General features: G+C 32.8%; 2 protein-coding genes across 2 annotated transcripts in view; both read right to left on the bottom strand.

Annotated features, from left to right (window-relative positions):
* The window catches only part of LOC100570631 (UPF0764 protein C16orf89 homolog), a 9,120-nt gene extending 3,852 nt beyond the window's left edge, over window positions 1-5,268 (bottom strand). Inside the window, exons 1-2 of the mRNA XM_003245277.4 lie at window positions 4,003-5,268; window positions 364-492 (exon numbers count right to left, since the gene is read on the bottom strand). Coding sequence (XP_003245325.1) covers window positions 364-492; window positions 4,003-4,228 — 355 coding nt within the window. The 5' untranslated portion in view covers window positions 4,229-5,268. The remainder of the gene's footprint in view (window positions 1-363; window positions 493-4,002) is intronic.
* Window positions 5,269-5,521: 253 nt separating this feature from the next.
* The window catches only part of LOC100166923 (kelch-like protein 3), a 37,872-nt gene continuing 21,424 nt past the window's right edge, over window positions 5,522-21,969 (bottom strand). Inside the window, exons 10-16 of the mRNA XM_029486322.1 lie at window positions 15,350-15,506; window positions 12,721-12,839; window positions 11,255-11,415; window positions 10,836-10,950; window positions 9,967-10,086; window positions 6,456-6,696; window positions 5,522-6,096 (exon numbers count right to left, since the gene is read on the bottom strand). Coding sequence (XP_029342182.1) covers window positions 5,885-6,096; window positions 6,456-6,696; window positions 9,967-10,086; window positions 10,836-10,950; window positions 11,255-11,415; window positions 12,721-12,839; window positions 15,350-15,506 — 1,125 coding nt within the window. The 3' untranslated portion in view covers window positions 5,522-5,884. The remainder of the gene's footprint in view (window positions 6,097-6,455; window positions 6,697-9,966; window positions 10,087-10,835; window positions 10,951-11,254; window positions 11,416-12,720; window positions 12,840-15,349; window positions 15,507-21,969) is intronic.

Here is a 21,969-nt window from a genome sequence, read left to right on the forward strand (position 1 = left end):
ATTTTTGAGTAAGGGGCAAAAACTGTAATTTTAAAATACGGTAAATATTTTGTGTAAGCGGAGAATTCGTGGACAAAAAATGTGAAACCTCCATGTAAAATGCTATACAGTAAATATTTTTGCGTGAGGTGCAAATAGGTGGATAACGAGTGTGAAATTCCTCCGTGATTTTTGTTACGGTAAAATTATTGTGTTCAAGCGCCAAGCGGGATATCCTCCCTTGAACGTTGTGAAATTACTGCGGTGAAAAAAAAATACTGTGAACATACCTACAAACGTATACTACTCTACATGATATTATTACCTATTTAACCTATACCTATACGTAATTACAATTATTCTATACAAATATATTTGGCTTACTTGAATCCATTAAATTGTTTTTATAAAATTTCACGTAAAGATTTCTAATCATTGTATTCAATTTATACATCTTGTAGAAACGAGTATTATAATTTATTCGAGAATGTTCAGTACACGACATAAATTGACCTGTAGATTAATAGGTACAAAAAATATACACAGCTGGTTAAATATTTGAAATAAACATTATTTTCCAATCTATAGAATATAGTTGTTATACATTTTAACAATAAAAATATGTAAATACAATAATTAAGAGCAGGCTGGTCAAGCTAAAAAAATTAAAAATGCATGTTCGCTATCCGCTACATTCGCAATAATTCTTTCACAGTTTCACAGTCACCATCGATTTATTAAAAAAAAATACATTTTATCATAAAACTTCAAAATATCTTTTTGGAATGTGTAGTTTTGTTTACAGTGCACTGTGTCATAATTATACTCTAGTGGCCATATCTTTATATAAATCTTAAGAGGATGCTACCCATGGATTTGTTGTGTCCGTCTTACACACATACGAAATAGCAAATTTTCGTTCACTAGTTTCTATAGTGAGCTGTTAGTTTTGATATTAGAGTGATTTGACCTATCATTAATTTTGTAGATAATAACATTATCTGTGTTTAAGCGTTGACTTTTATTCGATATTTTAATTTTCAAGCGAGATATGAGCATTTAAAATTTTGATATTTCACATACCCATATCTTGCTTGAAAATAAAAATTTTGAAAAATCGGCAACGCTTAAGCACAGATAATGTTCTTACCTAAAAGTTTTAAAATAGGTCAATTCACTCTAGTATCAAAACTAACAGCACACTATTGAAACTTGTGAACGACAATTTGCCATGTCGTGCGTGTATAAGACGGAGACAACAAATGTATGGGTAGCGTCCTCTTAATTAGTGTAACATTTTAGTATTTATTATAGACACATCTCTCACCTTATCAGCAAAGAACCAGGCTCAACCAGCACAATTATACGTGAAGAATTCAACAAAATACTCAAATTAGATTCACTAGAACATAATATTATAGGAATTAACCGTTTCCGCTAAAAGTATACTTTTCCCTTTTCCGCTAAAACATAATTTATTGGATTTTTTTTCCAGTTACCACCATTTGAAAACACTTATAGCCTAAAAGGTATAGGTAATAGTATTTAAATAATATTGAATTGTTGTAGCTATTAGAAGGGCGGAAAAATTGTTAATTAGACAAATAAATAGATAAAATATAAACTATACAATTAAATGGACAATTTTTTTTCTATTTATGTACGATAACATTTTTGTTTTATATGTTTTGACAATGTTCTTCAGTAGTTGCAAATTTGCAATATATGTTCTTTCCATAATAAATAAATATTGGAAGGTAGTCACTTTGTTTTTACAAGATCACCAATATAAGTTCAAACATCAACAAAATTCGTAAAAAAGTTAATATTTTTTCGAAAATATGTTAATTATTTTTCAGCCAGCTGTTTAATGATAAAATAATGTTGGAAATAACAATTACCTATACATATAATATTTTCAATACACAGGTACCTATACAGTACCTACATATTATGTTTATACATGAACTACAATTAGGATTTTAAAAGTTATAAAATATCGGAATTTTGGCGGAAACTGGCTATGTCCGAGTGATCAACTATTCCAAATACACCAAAGCCCGTAAAATCCTAAGCAACCCACTTCATTACACCAAGCCCATAGGCCAACATGAAGAGAACACTGGAACAAACTTTACATTTTTCCATACAGCAAAATATCTAAAATATAAGTGGTAAATCTTTCCCAAACATGAAATTATATATTCATGTGTTAGGACATAATGTACCTAGGTATATTCAAATTTATTTTTAGTTATTAAGTTAATGTAGGCTAAAAACCTTTTTAGTTAAAACCTTTAAAGCTTTATGTACCAAATAGATATAAAAAAAACAATAACTAGATAATAATACCTGATGAATAAGAAAAATATGCATATAATTGTTTGTACAATATAATGTGCAAATAATATTGATCTTTAAATTACAATTCCTTATAATATAATACTTTCAACATAAACATATTGTGAAATATAACATATATAACATATTTATTGACTGTTATAAGGCTAATTAAAAATCTGAGTATTATTTTATGTTGGTTAATTTTTAATATAGGTATATAACACTCAATGAAATATGTACACCTACCTATAAAACCTACGACTTAAGAGTTATAAATCATAATAAAGGTACTTAACCTATACGTGTTAAATAACAATTAAATACAAAGGAACCTATAATCTATAGGCCATAGGTACAAAATTATCTCGTATTTTGACATTTGGTATCTCCTATTATCCTTCAATTATTTGTAGATAATATATAGGTACTATACCTATAGGTAAATAATAGTAAATTAATAATTATTATATAGATACTTAACTAGATTATGTACAATATGTCAATAATATTATATTATACTCAATGCTTGAATTGGAAAAAAATTAGAAGGGGGATGGAAAAGTGTAAAAAATATGTGCGTACCCGAATATTGAAATATCTTATTGATTTGGACATAATGAGAATGGGCAAGCATAAATATTTTCTACAAAAATAAGGAACTCTGTCCCCCAAGGGTCACCCCTCAATGCTAGCACTTTCATTCACATTGACATTCTTTTATCATAGGCGGTGGTCAGGGGGTGCTTGGGGGGTTTAGTCCTAAATTATTAAACATTTTTCATAGTATAAAATATTAAAATAGGTACTCATTTTACAACAATTGAAAATATCTTGGAACTTTACTAAATATTTATTTTTCCTGAAATGTCAAAATAAATGTCAATATAATAATTATTATACCATAATATTATACCTACATTACCTAATCGTCATCGGTGCGCACCGGCTGACCGTCGTGACGGATTGTTATCGCATTATCCCAATGACAAAAATAGAAATTTCCGATAATCAGACTTTGATAAAAAAATTTAATATTCAGTCAGAGATGACCGTAGCAAAAAACAGCATCTTTCAATCAGGAAATCAAATAAATTATGAAACAATAAAACAAAATATTTCTAAAAGTGTGTTTCCCAACTTATACAAACTACTACAGGTAGCCATAACAATACCAATCAGCTCGGCTACAATATGTGAATGAAGCTTTTCTGCAATGCGCAAAGTTAAGACATGGCTATGCACGAGTATGCTGCAAGAAACATTTAATAACTCTTTAATATTATACATTGGAAAAGATATCAATATCAGTATTGAGAACGTTATTGATATATTTGCTAATAAAAATAGGTTTATTGTACTAAAATAATAAAATATTAATTGTATTATAAATTAATGATTTTTAAAGTGCATGATATTCATTAATATAGTTAGTAATTCGTATTTAGTAGTTTTGTAATTTAATAATTTGGTATGTAGTTGATGCGTACTGAAGAGTGAAGGTATTATTGATATTAGAGAGGGGGTGTGGGGGGTGAATACCCCACGGCTTATTTTGCAAAGAAACATTTAAGCCCCCCCCCCCCCTAAAATTCGATCAAATCTCCGCATATGTCATTTATATTACAACAGCCATCATTACATTATTATATATTAAACGAAAACAAAATAAATATCCCTTACCTTTCATTATGGATACCCCAAGCATTAAATTTAAGTTCACATTTTCATTATCAACGTCTGGTCTTAAATAATACCGTATCGTCGATTCGACTAAATCCAGTATTCTGTTTTCCAGATCTCGGACGGTATTCAATTCTTCATCAACAGTAAAAAACTGCGACGCTCTGCAGCCAAGCAATGCTCTGCTGAGTAATACTACGCAAAAAGCGTACCGCTGCAGTGACATTGTCGTCTTGCAATGGTGAAACAGATGGAAATGAGAAGTGTTGTAAATGTGGTGATTTGCGTGGCTGTTTTACTTTCGGGGAAAAAAGGTTTGATTGTGACGAATTGTTATATAGACATTCGACGGTGTGTTGTAGCTGTGACATTGTGTATATATTACTATTATACTTGTCACCGTGGGTTTAATTTTTTTATTTTCCAATCCCAACTCATCGCCTAAGGGATAGGATAAGCTTTTGTGATTTTGAATAACGCAATTCCGTTTTTTTAATTTAGATTTAATAGCCACACAAAATATACTATTTGTATTTTTTTTATGTAGCTTTTATTTTATTATATGACTATGTCAGAAATATTTCTGGACACCCAGTTTTGAAATAACCTACATACTACAAACCACAATATTATATGAATATAGATCATTATTAAAAAATTAGGCATTTTTAATAAATTAAATACTTTATTTCATATAGGTATTTCTTGTTTGTATCTAGGTATATTGTATAACAATTAATTTTGAATCTATACAATTATATTGTAAATTTTTGGTGACTGAAAAATATGTTCTAATGAGATTTATTAACAACTAATATAGATAAAATATTATGAAAGGTTATGATGTAATATGGATATTTTTAATTTTATATTCAGTGTAATTTGTTTTCTATATGCTGAGTGTTGCGGTGTAATATGTTTTGTATTCATCGATACCTAAGACGATACCATAATATGATATTTATTTTATAGATACGGTTATCAATTTTATAGCCATATATACCTAATACATGAATTCGGTACTGCGGTACCTATACATTACACCAAACATTTAAACAATGTTATAATAAACATAACGCATCAGTAATCTTTCTCTATTTTTTAGAGTATCATACAAAAATTAGATGAGTATTAAGTAAAGTTTTTAAGTAACTTTTTAGTTGCTTATGAAAGTCAAGTAAAAACAATTGCGGATTCTGGAACAATGGGTTGTTAATTGTTATAAATTACAACCAGGTAGAAGTTTAATACCTATAATGAATTTATATAATTTAAATGTAAATAATATTTCACCTCTACAAATGATTACTATTTTAAATAAATAAGTTCATTTTTTTAAATAAGCTAAAAAATAAAATAAATAAATAATATTTTATTGTAAAATATTTTTTTACATAGGTACCTACTGTTATTTTTTAAAATGTAATCGGGTATTTTTTTTTTATTACTAAAAAAAAAAAATATAAAGGTTCCTATTAAGAGGATGCCACACCTGCATCTGTTGTCTCCGTCTTACAAACATAACAAATTTACGCTCAGCAGATCATGTTTAGCTCCGTTAGTTTAAAAATTATAGAGTGACCGTAGTTTTTTACGATTATTCAGTTTTTAAATGAGTTATGAGCATTTTTAATTTTACGCTATATTAAGTACGCATAACTTGATAAAAAATTGAACTATCGTAAAAAACTAACATACGAAGACAGATAATGTTCTTACCATCAAGTTTCATAATAGGTCGATTCACTATAATTTTTAAACTAAAGGAGCTAAATGTAATCTGCTGAGCGTAAATTTGCTATGTTACGCACTTGTAATCTCTCATCCATCTCTGGATGGAGACAGTCGTCTCAGAGAGTGTGGCGTCCTCTTAAGTAAAGCTTTAAATTTCATTATTGGAATAATATTTCAAAATGTTCTTTAGATTTATACTTTTTGTATCAACTACAAATGCTTGTGTGTTAGAATGTATTGAAGATTTGAGGTATAATCCAATCACAGCTTTAAAAATTTTAAAATCAGGATTGTAGAGTTGAATAGAATTACAATCATCACCACCCATCAGGTATAGTTTTTTGTCCAGTTCAATAACACCTAGAAAATAAATGTTATATTTAAATTTCCTAATTTATTGTTGATAATCTAAAATTCTACTATCTACAATATATATATTAACGTGTGTCATGTGTATTTCTCTTTAAATTAATATAATTTTAAAATCAGTGAATTTTAGATAACATTCTTAACAATCTAAGTGTGGAGCTTGTTTATGAAATAAACTGTTCGTCAACATACTCAAATAGAAAAAAAATGATTTGATTAAATAAATGTATAAAAATAAAATATAAATAGGTAAAGGTAAATTAGTTATAATCAGTTCCTAATTTATTTGAAACTAGTACTAATTTGGTTTGACAGCTCAAAGTCTATTTAATTTTTCTGAGTCATATTACCTGGTCTTTTTGTCCGGTTAATTGTACGACTAATTCTAATCCACGTATTAGTTTTTGGATCGTACTTTTCAAAAATAATATGATTATAATTATTTGAAATATTGCCACCAATAACACACAATCGGTTATTAAATGAAAAAATTGAATACACTTGATGTATATCAATATCAGCGGTGAAAGGACAGATTAATTGACCAAAGTCAGTTTTTGGATTATAATAAAAAGCTTTCGTAGTGCAAACCTTAAAATAAAAATTATTATTCGATTTTTAAAAAATATTTATTAATTATTAGAATGTCACTATAGGTGTTGCAATGAGAGGTCGGCAATTGGGCCACATTTTATCTACCTACTTCTTATACAATATTTTTTTTATATTTAATTATACCCGGCTATTATGCCAAAAAAATAAATTGTATGTTTAAAGGGTAGGTATAGGAAATCGGCCCAAAAATGTATATCATGTTATCATAATATCATATGTATATATAACAGATATCGGGTCGTCACTGACTGACTTTCTGGCAATCTGGCGTCATACCTATCGGCGGGGACTGTTTAGCGAATTTTAAAATTGCAATGTGTTTGGGAAATTTAACATAATGCGTTTGGGCGAGTGATTTCAAAACATTGTAATGTGTTTGGGCGACCTTTTTTTTATATCCTTGCAGGTTGCGTCTGGGCAGTATTTTATCAATCCATAGCCCATAGGTATTCTCTCTCATCAGTACCTAGTTGTGGGAACTTTGGAAAAATATTTTTTTCGAATTCTAAAAGGTGACTCTATCAATAATTTAATATCATTATGAAATATTACCTCCTTAAAAACGAAATTAGTGCATCTTGAATAATTTCCTTACGTATATACACGTATTACTTACTTATTACTTATTTCTTTGGCTTTTCTTTTGAAGGCAGTTCTAACACACTGAACAGCTAAATTATGATTTGTAGTTGGTTCGTGGTTATGTTTATAAGTTATTATTATTTCATAAAGATAATATTGCATTGATGGTAGAATTCACTAAAATACTCACAGTGCATTTTCGGTTGGTACACCGAAAATGAAAAGACCTGTTTTTCAAGTGGTTAGTCACTAAAAAGTAAAAATATAATTTTCAATTGAAAACATTTTCTATTAAAAATGTTTTCAATCTTAAGATCCATAATAATATGTTAATAACGAACACTAACATTATAATACGTGTTCACGTTTTCAATGTTCAAGCAAAACTGATATTTTAAAATATAAGAGAGTTTTACTAATTGCTCAACCTGCATGACCTGCATATAAGATTATGCCATAATTAAAGTTTAGGTTGATATAAAAATATTAAATTCCCTATACTCTATAGAATTTATTTAAACCTTTACAACTTTATCTTTTATATTGTTTTATAGGTACTCTTTAAAAACACATTAAACTCGCCCAAACACATTTCGTTACTTATAATATTATACGGGTAAAAATGTAATTCACCCAAACTCATGACGCTCATGTGGCCCAATTCACAGACGGTCGATGGTACAAGTGTAGCTTAGGTACTTAAAGTGAAATTAGAAAAAAAACTGATGGAACTTATAATTTTAAAAACAGTGTAAAGTGTTACAAACATAATCTGTCACTTAGACTTATTATGAAGTTCGCCAATTCAGCATTTAATACGAGTGTTATCATTGTTATTAAAATTGCATATTGTTACAAACCAATTGTACAGTAACAATTTCACAAACCATTACATTAGGAAATACGTACATACCTATAGGTAACCAACTTATAAGTTGAAAGTTCCAAACATTTTTTTTGATGTGAAAACATCTTATATAAGATGGGACGTTCAGACTTTTCCGCTTGGGCAGTGATATTTTTATTCGAGTTATTCGAGCGTTATCCTTTTCGCGTAACGCTAGCGCTTCTGACGCGCTGATTGGTGGAGACTCGGTGCGACGCAACGATAGGCCGACTTGTGCTCAGGGGGCGTGGCTTCATTATGATCACGGACATCGAATAAAGTGGCGGCGAGAGCGTCACATTAGTTCATCGTTGACAACTTACTAACGTGAACAGCAGTGTTAGGTAGTAACATAACGAAAGTAACGCGTTACTGTCATTAGAATTATTTCCAAGTAACGAAAATGTAATGAAAATTACTTTTGAAAAGTAATTTCTATAGAATAACGCGTTACAGTTTCGAATTATTAAGTACCTACCTATCTATTGCGAATTGAAAAAAAATATATGTATAATGCTGGTATTATTATGTTTACCAATCTAATATCTATATATTTTTAATTTTAACTCGTCACAATTCAGTTTTCAATGGTTTTGATATTTGAAATGTCTAATTTCTCCGTAAATCACGAGAACAGTTAATTAAATTTATTATTCCTTTAAATAGGTTTCCTATGAATATAAGCTGTGTGGAAGACTAAATTTTATATGATCCTATTAACTATACGGGTTTTATAAAGAATTTGCTTGTTCAATTTGCTTGCAGAAGATTATTGCTAAGAAATTAAAAAAAAAATTTATTTTTGTAACGAGAAAGTAATGAGTTGTATTTCTATTTGAAAAGTAAAGTAATTTCATTACAATTTTATTTGAGTAACGAGTAAAGTAACTTAATTACTTTTTAAAGTAACTTACCCAACACTGGTGAACAGTTAACTTAAAATGCATTGTACCTATACATGCAATATTGATATTTTTTCCATATTTTTGGAAAACCACCTAAAATTCTTTTGCCACTAAAAGAGTAATTTGGACGTCAACCTTGGGGGTAGGTCGAGATCGGAATTCGTGCCGAGCGAATATTCTATGGAGGTAATATTTTCGGACTTGTGACTTTTTTCCAAATTTTTCGATAAAACGCTGAAAATTATTTTGCCACCAACAGTCTAATTTGGACGGCAGACTAGCCGTTGCGAATTTTCTATGGAGGTAATATTTTCATACTTGTGATTTTTTTCCAAATTTGTCAAAAAACACCGAAAATTCTTTTGCCACCAACAGACTAATTTGGACGTCAGACTAGCCGTTGCAAATTTTCTATGGAGGTAATATTTTGTGACGTGACTTTTTTCCAATTTTTTCGAAAAACTCCGAAAATTATTTTGCCACTAACAATCTAATCGATGTGGTTTTTAATTAAATATGTTTGTAACTTTTATATAATATATGCGTCATAATAAAACTATGTTTCTAAGCTCATATTTATGTTTTCACAACTTCTGAGGGTCGCTATTGAGACACACGCGTTTTTAAACTTCTCGAGAACTGAGGAGCGTGGTAAAATAAACTTTAGTTAAAAAGTCAATTTAATATTCCATCATAATATTGTTATGAATTTGTATTTTGACTTGGGTTTTTACTTTTTATTTTTTATTCCAATAAATGTTTGATAGGTAGGCACTTGATACTAGAAACTAGTGTATCAAATTAAGTGGAACTCACTTGTATTTAATTCTAACCTCACAAATGTACCTACTGTATAAAAAATGTTTAACTTACACCATAAATTAAATCTGAAACTACTGCAAGTTTTAGACTTTCAACTTCTTTTATTTTAAACTTAACTTCTTGCCATGTTTCACTTAGAATATCATAATACTCAACACCTCTTGTAGACATCTAAGAAAAGTTTTTAGCAATATTATATTACATTGGTTTATTATTTTTAAATTATTCATACTAACCTAACCTAAATCAAGCTTAACTAAGCGATGTGTTAAATTTTAACTCAATGATAAATCATTGCATACGAAAATCTATTCTAAGTGGAGACGATAAGGAACTTGTATTCATTTTTTAAGCTTTTTAATTGTTTAACCGAACCTATAAAACGTTTAATCAATACTACAAAAAAATTTGACTATTTATAATGCTTATAAATAGCTTAAAATGTATCTAAATATTTTGAAAATTGTATTGAGTACAATAAATTATAATTTATGTAACAGTGGAATGCTTGAAGATCTTACGATTCATATTTTATTAATTACATTCTTCCTACCAACAACTAAATTGGTTGAATAAATAAATCGTAATATCTCTAAATTTGAACTACAGACGGTCATAAAAAAATATTCGTTTAATTATACTTATATTTTTATAACTCTAGTAAACAAAACTTATTTGGAACCTTGTATTAAATTGTCAAGCCTTATCTATAAAAATTGAACTTTTTCGTAATTTTGCAGCCGAGTTTAAATTTTAACTTTAAATGTTTTTATAAGATGATACAGAAGTACATAACCTAACAAAATAAATACGTAACATTTTTTTTTTATTACCAACATTTTAATAGAGTAGTCAGTATTATTATTAAATTTGAAAGATTTGAATTTATAATAAATTAGTACATAGACTATTTGACTTACTACATATACTCGATCATTAAATTGTATGATACTTGAACAATTATGAACAAAAACAGGAGTACTTATAGTCTTCCATACATTAAGATGTCCATCATATAATTTCACGGAATTAATACTGAAAACATATATTTATTACCTAAAAATTAAATTACATAATATTTCATGGTCTTAATAATTATCTGTAAAGTTATTGGGCAATTTAAAACTTCCTCATACTCTATAATTCAAAGTTTGTTTAATAATAAAGTAATCACTAGTATATCCACTTTCAATAATCTTTATGCATAAACTGTCAATTCATATTTAATGAGATAAATTAAGGGCTATTTAAAAACCTTAAATCATTGAATATGTCAACTAATATAGTACTTAATTAAAATATATTTCTGTAATTTATGCTTAGTAACACTTTTACTTACCCATCACCGTAACTTATACTAAAGATTCTACCATCTCTTAGTATTAAATTTGACGTAGTAAAGTCAGATGGCCATGTTAATGAACATTCGTAAGAAGCATTGTCGATTCTGTCAAACCACTCTATTTTTGAATAACCCGATTTCTCATATAATATTAGGACCTAGAAAATTTGTGAAGATTATATTTGCAGTTTATTATAGAAGGTAATATAATTTCAGCCAATAAATCTTTTAATACTTATTCTGCAGCAAGAAATTACAATATAATTTATAAAAAAAAAATCCACAGCTGTGAAATGGGCCTTATAGTTGTGAAATTATTTAGTTGTGTGCAAGCCAGGTTAAGGTATTATAAGCTAGCTTAGCTAGCCGCTAGCAGCCTAGCATAAAATCAGTCTTAAGAGTTTTTGCTTATTGGATAGGTACCTATAATTACTGTTTGTAGGTACTCAAATTATATTTAAAGTTTAATAATGAACCTTATATTATATAAATATTTTAACGTTACCTATTTAATTAAATAATTACTACTTTTGTGTAATAAAATAAAATACAGTTAAGATTAACTAAAATACATATTAAATTATTAAATATAAATATACTAGAAAATTGTATTCTTTAAATACTAGATTTGAAGGGGATTGTAACATTTGCATATAGGTAGTCAGGTAACTTTTATAATTCAAATAGATAGGTACTAAAGGTTAGATACCATTGGTTAGGTATTTAGATTACATGCTAATATGCTACATTGAATATTTTCATGTAGGTACTATTATTCATTTATTTTGTTCATAAAATGTTAAAATGTACTTTTTTTTTTGGTATTTATCTATCTTCAATCTTCTTTATATATAATAGGCAATATTTGCGATTGTGGTTTATGGACTTAAAAACTACTAAACCGATTTGATGAAAATATCTGAGATTGTTCTTAGAAATATCAGGTAAGTTTAAAATGTAGTACATAACACCACCTAAAGGCTAAATTAAAATGTATTATTATTAATAATTTATTAATAATAATATATAAACACTATTTATAAAACAAGATTTAATTTTTGAGGTTTTTTTGATAGTACATAATTTCATAAATTACTTCTTCGGCATCAAATGTTATGATTTTATAGATAGCTAACATATATGGTTGGTAAAATATTTATATTATAATATAAAAAAGCTCTGGAGCACGATTTAAGATATACCTTAAAAAAATAAAGGTATATCTTAAATCGTGCTCTGGGGAGATCTCTCCCCATATCACCGCCCTCACCATAACCACATTGCCACAGCTGACACCGACATACCTGTGATTCGTGAACATCTGTACCTACACTAATACCCATATCCACCGTGTATCGTATTGAAATGTTAATTTTTACAAGGGAAGTAGGGTATTACGGTTAGTAAGTTATACATGTTGTTTATACATTAAGCTAATAATTACATTTCAAAAATAATATTACTTGTTTTAAGTTGTGATTTCTATAATTGAAAATATTAAATCCATGAAATTGCGAAGTTGTCATTAATATATTTTTATCAAGTGTTAACATTTCATATGTATTCAATAAAAAGTCAAGACCTATAACATAATAACAAATTTATTAAAATATAATACATAATTAAATATTTTATCATCATTAAGTTAGTCATATTTTATATACCTAAGCTAGTGTATATAATATATATGACATATGTACCTACCAATGTATGTCAAACGAAAAATATATTTAATATAACATCACTAAAAATAGTTCCTTAAATGAATATCTTCAATTTCATTACCTCTCTATCCCTATCTAAAAAAATGTTGCTTGTTATGCCGAAGCATATTATCACAGATATGGACCATTGTTAAAAAAGTTCGGAGACCCCTGATCTAATCAACATCTCTATTTTTAACTATAAACTATACAGTTTAATTACTATCGTTTTCTCAAAGTTATAAAAATTATAGTTAGGTATATTTCACCGACAGCCAACCCAACAATTATTGGACTTCGTTTATAATCAAACAGGCACCAATGCCTATCATTGCTCCCACAAATTATTTCACCAAATAAAAAACCAAATAAAAATAATAAATTAAGACAAGTTAAAAAAAAACACTAATATATTAAATTGTTAATCTAAGTAGGTATATATTTATTTTATTTTATTATATTTATGCAAATAATATATACCTTGTGTTATTGATATAATTTATAATAGTAAATACAGTAAAGTATGTGATAAAGTAAACTTAATAAGATAAAAATGAATCAAGAAAATAGACAAGTAAACATGAAACAGTAAGTAACGAGTAACAATATTAATAAGTAATAGACAACTATGACTTCCGAAAATAAAACTGTGAGCAAAGAAATAAACAGCTATGAGTAAGAATCTAAGAAGGTTAGACGTCCAAGTGGTTTGTATTATTGGTAATTATTGGTGGCTCTGGGAATATGGAAAGATATATTAGAACGTGCAGAACGAGAAGGATTTTTAAAATTTATCAAGGATAGTAAAGTGGGAGAATCAATTTTGCTGAGTAGAAGGTCATTTAAGAACTTAGAACCAAGTATGCGTCTACGCTCAGCGAGGGTATGTGGCCAAAGTGCTTCAGCAACAGGAGAGTAATATTGAGGTTCATGAGAAATACTAAAGAGATTTCTAAAGAGAAGCCAACAAAGATAAAAAATGTACGTTGTACGCGTTCAAGTTGATTTGAACTGGCGGCCGTATATGGATTCCACACTACTGATCCATGTTCTAAGATGTGACGAACTAGAGCACAATACAAGGATTTATGTGTTCTAAAAACTTTAAGATCTTTAGAAAATCCCATAATAAAGCATACAATTTTAAATGACTTACAGAAAATCATTTAAATGTGTTCATTCAGATTGAGGTTACTTGATAGTCTGAAGCCCAGGTCTATTATTCAGTCAAAGACACGTTCGATATTAGTACCAGAGAGTTTATAAGTCCATATAATTGGATTACGAGATCAGGAGAAGTACATGACCCGGCATTTAGCAAGTTTAAGTTTTAAGCCTAAGGTTTTACACCACCCAGAGAAAGAATCAATATTATTTTGTGTCCATAAACAATCTTCAACTGATTTTATTTCCAAATATATTTTCGTGTCGTCCGTACTATGAACATAGTATTTGGAACAGGCGTTTATCATTTTTGAAATCATAAAAAACATGTGAACAATTAACGTTAATGAAATATTTAAAGGTGGATGCTAGTGATCAACCGGGACTGAAGGATCCACAGATTTAATAAGGATCCGTGTTTCTTAAAAATATTATTGTTTTGGTAAAAACAAATTACCGCAAAGAATTCAGGAATGCATGGTATACTGGTGGACAGAGAATAGATTAAAGGCAGAATCATCTGCCCATGAGATATCGGGCAGGTTATAGTCACAACAAAAAATAAAGGTATGGTTAGGATAAAGATGAAAAATATGTTCGATAGATAATAATATATGGGATTCAAATAGGGTAGACGAGGAGTTCGGAGGAATACATACACCACCTAAAACATAGTTATATTTACCAATAGAGAAACAAACAAAAATTTGTTCTACATTTTGTTCAGAACAATAATATGAAAGGAAGAAATGTCTCTACGTATGCCAATAAGTACCCCAACTCCCCTAATATATGTATTGGTGGTAATACAACCATCAAATCTAAAAATACTGTAGTTGAAAATTGTAAGGGGGATATATAATTTTAAACAAAATACGTGGAGGGATGAAAAATGTTTAATATAAAACTTCGACCACTTGATAAATTTAAAATAAATTATATATACAATAATCATATACTTTTATTTAAAATAACATAATATTTAAATTTCTAATGAAACAAAAATATTTAAGCTGATAAAGTATTATAAAATAAAGTTTGAGCCAGTTAGTTAAAAACCTAAAAAGTTTAATTTATATATTTTATATAAATAAGTAGACAAATTAATAACTATAAAAAAATAAGTTAAGGTGAATAATACTATAATTTTCTGTCTTATAAAAATTATCATTGTATCTAACATCAATAATTTATTACTCATATAATATGCTACACAAATACTTACATATTGAATTTGACGTCACCAGATCTTCATCTAAAATCACACTGATCAAATCTTTTGATTGCATTAATGATAAACGAATTGAGAGGAATAACTTAGGAAACAATTCTGAACGATTTTTTTCATCATATTTTATCCATGAAATAGTAGCTTCATAAACCTGAATAATTACCAAAAGCCAACAAAATTAAAAACAGCACACTCTCGATACCGAAATTTTCTTCTTTGTCTATCACACTTGCGACATTATCCGTAAAATTCCCAAAAACGTTATATAAAAAAAAAAAAATAGATAAAAAATTGTAATATTTAAATTTTTGGAGAAGTTAAAATCAAAAAAATCTAAAATGTGGAAAAGTCGATTTAAATCGCTGCCGAAATTATGTCTGAGAAGTAGACTTGACGACAAATTCAAATCGATTTTTAGAATTTTATCGCTTTATAGATCAATTTGTTTGATTGGCAAAGAACACGTCTAAAACTTTAAAATATAATATGTCACTCTTGTGTTAGACAAAGATAGAAAATCACGATATTGAATCCTTTTAAGAGGACACCGCACCCCTATGTGTTGTCTCCGTCTTACAGAAGTACGACATACCAAATTTTCGTTCGCTAGTTTCGATAAGGTTGTTGGCAACACTGGGTCCTGATGCAACTGTAGGGAGGACATGGTGGTCCTAGTGTTTTTAGTCTGCCCGTTGCGACCTACGCCTCAGGTCTGCTGTGTGCGACCTATGTGTTTTTCCTATTTTTCTTTTGCGTTTGTCGTTTACATTAAAGATTACCTAGTGTATAACTATAAAGTTGAATTTGTTTTATTTATCTTATCCTGACATCATAGACCTTTCGTTGGATAGTAGCCTAGATATTAATTCGCTAACATCTCAGAAGTGGGATAATTCCGTTGTTCCACAGTGTTCGAAGGTGTACTCCGGAAAATCGTGCCCGTCAAAGTTGTTTTTTTTTCCCTTTGGGGTTGTCAGAATTCACCACTTGTTTTTTTGGCCGTAAGTAGCAAACGCGAAAAACGTGTGTCGTGTTTTCCTTCTTTTGGCGCGAAGTTACGGTCGTTTGAGGTTAGTCGCTAGTGTGCGCGCGAATGCACCGTTGTTAGCTCCGCAGTGCGCGTGCGTGAGTTGGTTCGGTCTCCGATTGTCGTTACCGAGGTACTAGATTAGTGACGATACCGTGTTAGTGTGATAACGCGTACGGACGCCGGTTGTCGTCGAGTTTGATAACGAACTACTGTTTTTGTTTACTACGTCGTCAGTTACGAATGTTACGATGGTCAACAACAGTGAGATAAACGATCAGTCTGACGTAACTGACCCTAACTACTTGAAAGCGCCGACTTATAATTCTCTGGTGAGTGAGACTAACGAACTCCGGGAAAAACTACGTTTGCTTGAAGAATCTATACGTGCGACTTCACCGAACGCACCTACACAGCAGTTACCTACACAGCAGTTACCGGCCTATGTACAGCCCGACTACCGTGTACCGCCGGACGTCGATCGTAATATTCCGCTGTTCAATGGTCGTGAGACCAATTACGCTGCAGATGATTGGATCTCTTCTGTGTCAGGTGTCGCCGATCTGAATGGCTGGAATTTCAAACAGCGCTTACACTATGTTAGAGCGCACGTTACCGGTGCCGCTAGAAATTGGTTTTTATCTGAAGAATTTGCAAATTGGTACGAACTTGAGTCGAAATTTCGCGAAGCTTTCGTACAAGAAATTCGTCTGTCGGACAGATGGAGTGAACTTAATCAGAGGAACCAGGCAGCTGATGAACACCTGGTAGACTACTTTTACGAAAAGGTTAGATTGTGTCGCGTTTTAAGACTACCGTTCCCCGAAATTCGCGACCACGTAATTCAGGGCTTGCGTTCCCGTGAGCTGGCGGCGTACGCTATGGCGCGTATGCATGGCTCAGAAAGTAATTTACTTTCGGATCTCCGCGATTGGGAGAGGATGCGCATGCTTCGCAGGGAACGTTTTCCGGCCAAAAGTTCTTACGACTCGCCGTCGTACAAGCCCCGAATGAACAAGTCTACACCGGTACCAGCGTCGGTTGCGCCGATCAATAACACGACTGTAGATCAACCTAAGCCACAGTCAGGACCTGCGACTAATCGTTCGGCAATCTCCTGTTACAACTGCCGGATGTCGGGGCACATTGCAAGGGATTGCCCAAAACCCCGTAGAGCAATGAAGTGTTCAAATTGTGGGTCAGAACGACATACTCGGGGCAAATGCCCAGAAGAAGTAACCAATGCGACCTCGACGGCGGACAGTAATCGTGAGGCGTATCGTGCCGAAATCTTGAGTCCGCAAGTATATGTGAATCCTTTCGCAAGGAAGATGGTGCTCAACCAGCTCTCTGTCATGGGGCTCATAGACACGGGCTGCTCGAACGTGTTAGTACGCAACTCCGTCGCGGAACGCTGCCATGCCGAGATACACCCGAAAAGGACGGCGTTATATACCGTGGGCGACGTCACGCAACCAGGCGTCACCGCGATCGGCGAAACCGTATTGGACGTGACACCGTAGACGGTGTCACGGGATACGACCACGAAGCAATTGTCGTGCCGGACAACGTTATACCCGTAGATGTTTTGGTAGGTAGAACATGGCTAACACTACCACATGTCAATTATTACAAAAAAGGCGAAGAGCTAGTCTTCGAGTCCAGTGAAGAAGTTTCGAAATTTGTAGTAAGCGAACAACCCGTAAAAGTCGCGTTAGCAGTTGACCAGGAAAAATCGGACCAGAGACAACCGATCAAGGCCGAAGATGTGAAAATCGCGCCACAGTGGCCCGATTCCAACCGAGAAGAGCTGTTGGCTCTACTAAATCGTTACCGTGATGCTTTTGCAAAAAACATTTACGAACTGGGCTGTACGGACATGCTGAAGATGGACATAGTTACTACTACCGGTTCGGAGCCGGTGAATGTTCGTCCATACCGAACCTCACCCTCAGATCGACAGACCATTTCCACAATCTTGGACGAGTGGAAGAAGGCCGGTATTATAAGTGACTCGGACTCGCCGTATGCAAGCCCCGTCCTATTAGTGAACAAGTCTTCCGGTGATAAGCGACTATGTGTCGATTACCGCAGACTCAACTCGCAAACTGTCGTACCCCCCTACCCGATGCCGGACGTAGACGAGCAACTTGGAGCTCTAGCAGGTGGTACTATTTTCACGACGCTGGACTTGTCTAATGGCTTTTTGCAAATTCCGTTGACCGAACAAGCTAAAGACAAGACTGCCTTTGTTACGGAAAGTGTCACCGCCCGGTTCGAACGGATGCCTTTCGGGCTCAAGGGCGCACCGGGTACCTTTCAAAAACTAATGAACATGGCATTCAAGGACCTGAAGGAGACAGGTGTAATAAATACCTATTTGGATGATATTATCATACCCTCAGCTAGCTGGGAGGATATGATGCGTGACCTACCGAAAGTACTTGAGGCACTAGTGAAAGCGCGGCTCACCTTGAAACCGGCCAAATGTAATTTTGGTGCAGAGCAGTTGGACTACTTGGGATACCGGATCTCAAAAGGCGTGGTAAAGCCTGGTCGTAAAGTAGAAGCGATTGTGAATTTCCCTGTACCCAATGATGCACATGAAATACGACGCTTCCTTGGTCTGTCTGGTTACTTCAGAAGATTTATTGTAAACTATGCCACAATGGCGGAACCATTGACGCGACTGACTGGTAAGGATGTGCCGTACCAGTGGGGGCCAAGTCAGGTAACTGCCTTTGAAAACCTGAAGAAAGCACTGAGTTCAGAACCAGTAGTACGTATGTATGACCCGTCTGCAGCGATCACAGAGGTACATACGGATGCTAGCAGTAAAGCACTGTCAGGGATACTGCTGCAAGGAACCAAGATCGCTGATCTACACATGGTGTATGCTGTCAGCAAGAAGACAACTGATGCTGAGTCACGGTACCACTCGTCTCGCTTAGAATTGTACGCAATCATCTGGACGATAAGTCGGTTGCGCCCGTACCTGATAGGTACACGTTTTACTGTGGTGACAGACTGCCAAGCTTTGACATATTTGAACCTCCACAAGTCAACAAAACCACAAATAGCACGATGGTATGAAGTTCTACAAGAGTATGACTTTGATATAAAGTACCGCCCAGGATCAAAAATGGCACATGTGGATGCACTTAGTCGTGCGGTCGCTGACGACGATACAGTGACGGAATCAGTTGATGCTGAACTCGCTCAACGTGCATGTGTTTTCGTCGCCATGTCGGTTCATGACAGAGTCAGGTTCATGCAGCAAGGCGACCCGGTGACCAGAGAACAAATACATCAGCTCGAGCAAATAGGACCAAAAACAAAACAGGTATCAGGTGACTTAAAACATTATGAAGTAATTAATGGTATGCTCCACCGCAGGTATGATGGACGACTACTACTAGTGATTCCAAAGCCAATGCGCAAAGGAATCGTCATAGCTGCACATGACTATGGAGGGCATTTTGCACTGGATCGGACAGTGGCAAAAATCAGTAAAGACTTTTGGTTCTCCCAATTGCGCCGTTATGTACGTCAACACATCAGAATGTGTTTGGAATGTTTGACGCATAAGAAACCTTCCGGAAAACAGCAGGGCATGCTACACCCAATACCGCCCGGGAAGAGACCTTTCCAGGTCATCAATGTGGATCATCTCGGTCCCTTTGAGACATCCACACAACAAAATCGGTATCTACTTGTGATAGTTGATAGTCTCACTAAGTATGTACACTTGTATCCATGTAAGACCACTGATACTAGGTCACTAGTGCGGATCATGACCAAATTTATTGAAACCAGAGGTATACCAGACCGGATTATTTCAGATCGGGGGTCCTGTTTTACCTCACGACCATTTGAGCAGTTCTGTGCAGTACACAACATAGAACACATACTCAATTCCACCAGGCACCCACAGGCAAACGGGCAAGTGGAACGTGCGAACCGAACCATAGTTACGCTGCTTAGTATGTCCACAGATGACCAACGGCGTTGGGACGCTAAGGTAAACGAGGTTGAACGCATGCTGAACGCAGCAGAGAATAAAACCACAAAGAAGACGCCATTTGCAGCCTTACACGGATATCAACCACGTTTCCACCAAGGGATACTAGGCTCATTATCCCAGAACAAGAATGATTGGAGGGAACCAACGGAGGTGCAAGGCGAAGCAAGCGACAATATACTGGAGGGACAAAAAGCAATGGTTTGAGTATTTAACCGCAAACACATTCCAGGTGTTAGCCTGGACTTGGGCGAAATGGTAGTGATGCTGAAGGCACCAACCACAGGACAGCCTACCAAACTGCAAGCAAAATACAGAGAAAAGCCATTACAAGTCATACAAAAGTTACCAGGAGATACGTATCGAGTGGCCGAGGTAACTCCTGAAGGCCAAACCTCATATGCTACCACAGCGCATATTTCACAACTCAAATCCTGGAAGATCCTTGATCAAGAAGATGAGACAGATGAACTCAGCGTTATAGACAGCTTCGAGGGGACTCCTACTGGTGATGGTGAATCAGGGGAGAGACCAACCATCAATGACCAAGAAGAAAGTAAGATACCAGAACCAATAACACCAGCAACAGAGAATCCAGTTGTGGTTAGGGGCCAGCGGGAGAGAAAGGCACCGGGGTACTTGAGAGATTATGTAGCTAAGTAAAATGTTAACACTACTAAGTTAACAATAGACAGTTTTGTAGTCTGACTAACGGCTTCTATATTTTGTATTAATTATTCTTTTTTTGTGTATTGTTTTGTGTAAATTTTAAATATTAGCACTGTTAAAATTATTTTGTATAAATTCTAAATACTAGCATTGTTAAAATTGTTTTGTGTAAATTTTAAATACTGGCATTGCTAAAATTGTTTTGTGTAAATTTTAAATATTAGCACTGTTAAAATTATTTTGTATAAATTCTAAATGCTAGCTTTGTCAGAATTGTTTTATATAATTTCAAACATTAATGTAGTTAGAATTGTATTGTAACTTAAGGCCCGAGGGCGGCCCTTACATTAGGAAGGCCGAATGTTGGCAACACTGGGTCCTGATGCCACTGTAGGGAGGGCATGGTTGTCCTAGTGAGTCAGTCTGCCTGTTGCGGCCTACTCCTCAGGTCTGCTGTGTGCGGCCTATGTGTTTTCTATTTTTTTACGTTTGTCGTTTATTCAAGTTGTTACATTAAAGATTACCTAGTGCATAACTATAAAGTTGAATTTGTTTATTTATCTTATCCTGACATCATAAACTTTTCGTTGAATAATAGCCTAGATATTAATTCGCTAACAGTAATAAAACCTAACACCATTTTATTTAATAACTATTACCTAGTAAAACCTCTTCATAATCTGATGAATTATCATTATTTAAAGGTATTTTTTTGGTCTTAGTCCTTAGTTCATGGTAAAAAATGTGGTATATTGGTCTGATCAATGGTAATAAACTTATGAGATCTTTTTTTTTTCTGAGTTCATAGGGTTAGGTTTATCATAAGTCTGTGGAAGTATTACTTGAGATATATTAGTTGGTTTTTTCCAGATCTTGTTTTACCTGTTATCTTACGGA

Source organism: Acyrthosiphon pisum, chromosome A1 (genome assembly GCF_005508785.2).
Source record: "Acyrthosiphon pisum isolate AL4f chromosome A1, pea_aphid_22Mar2018_4r6ur, whole genome shotgun sequence".
In the NCBI taxonomy this organism is placed as follows: Eukaryota; Metazoa; Arthropoda; class Insecta; order Hemiptera; family Aphididae; genus Acyrthosiphon; species Acyrthosiphon pisum.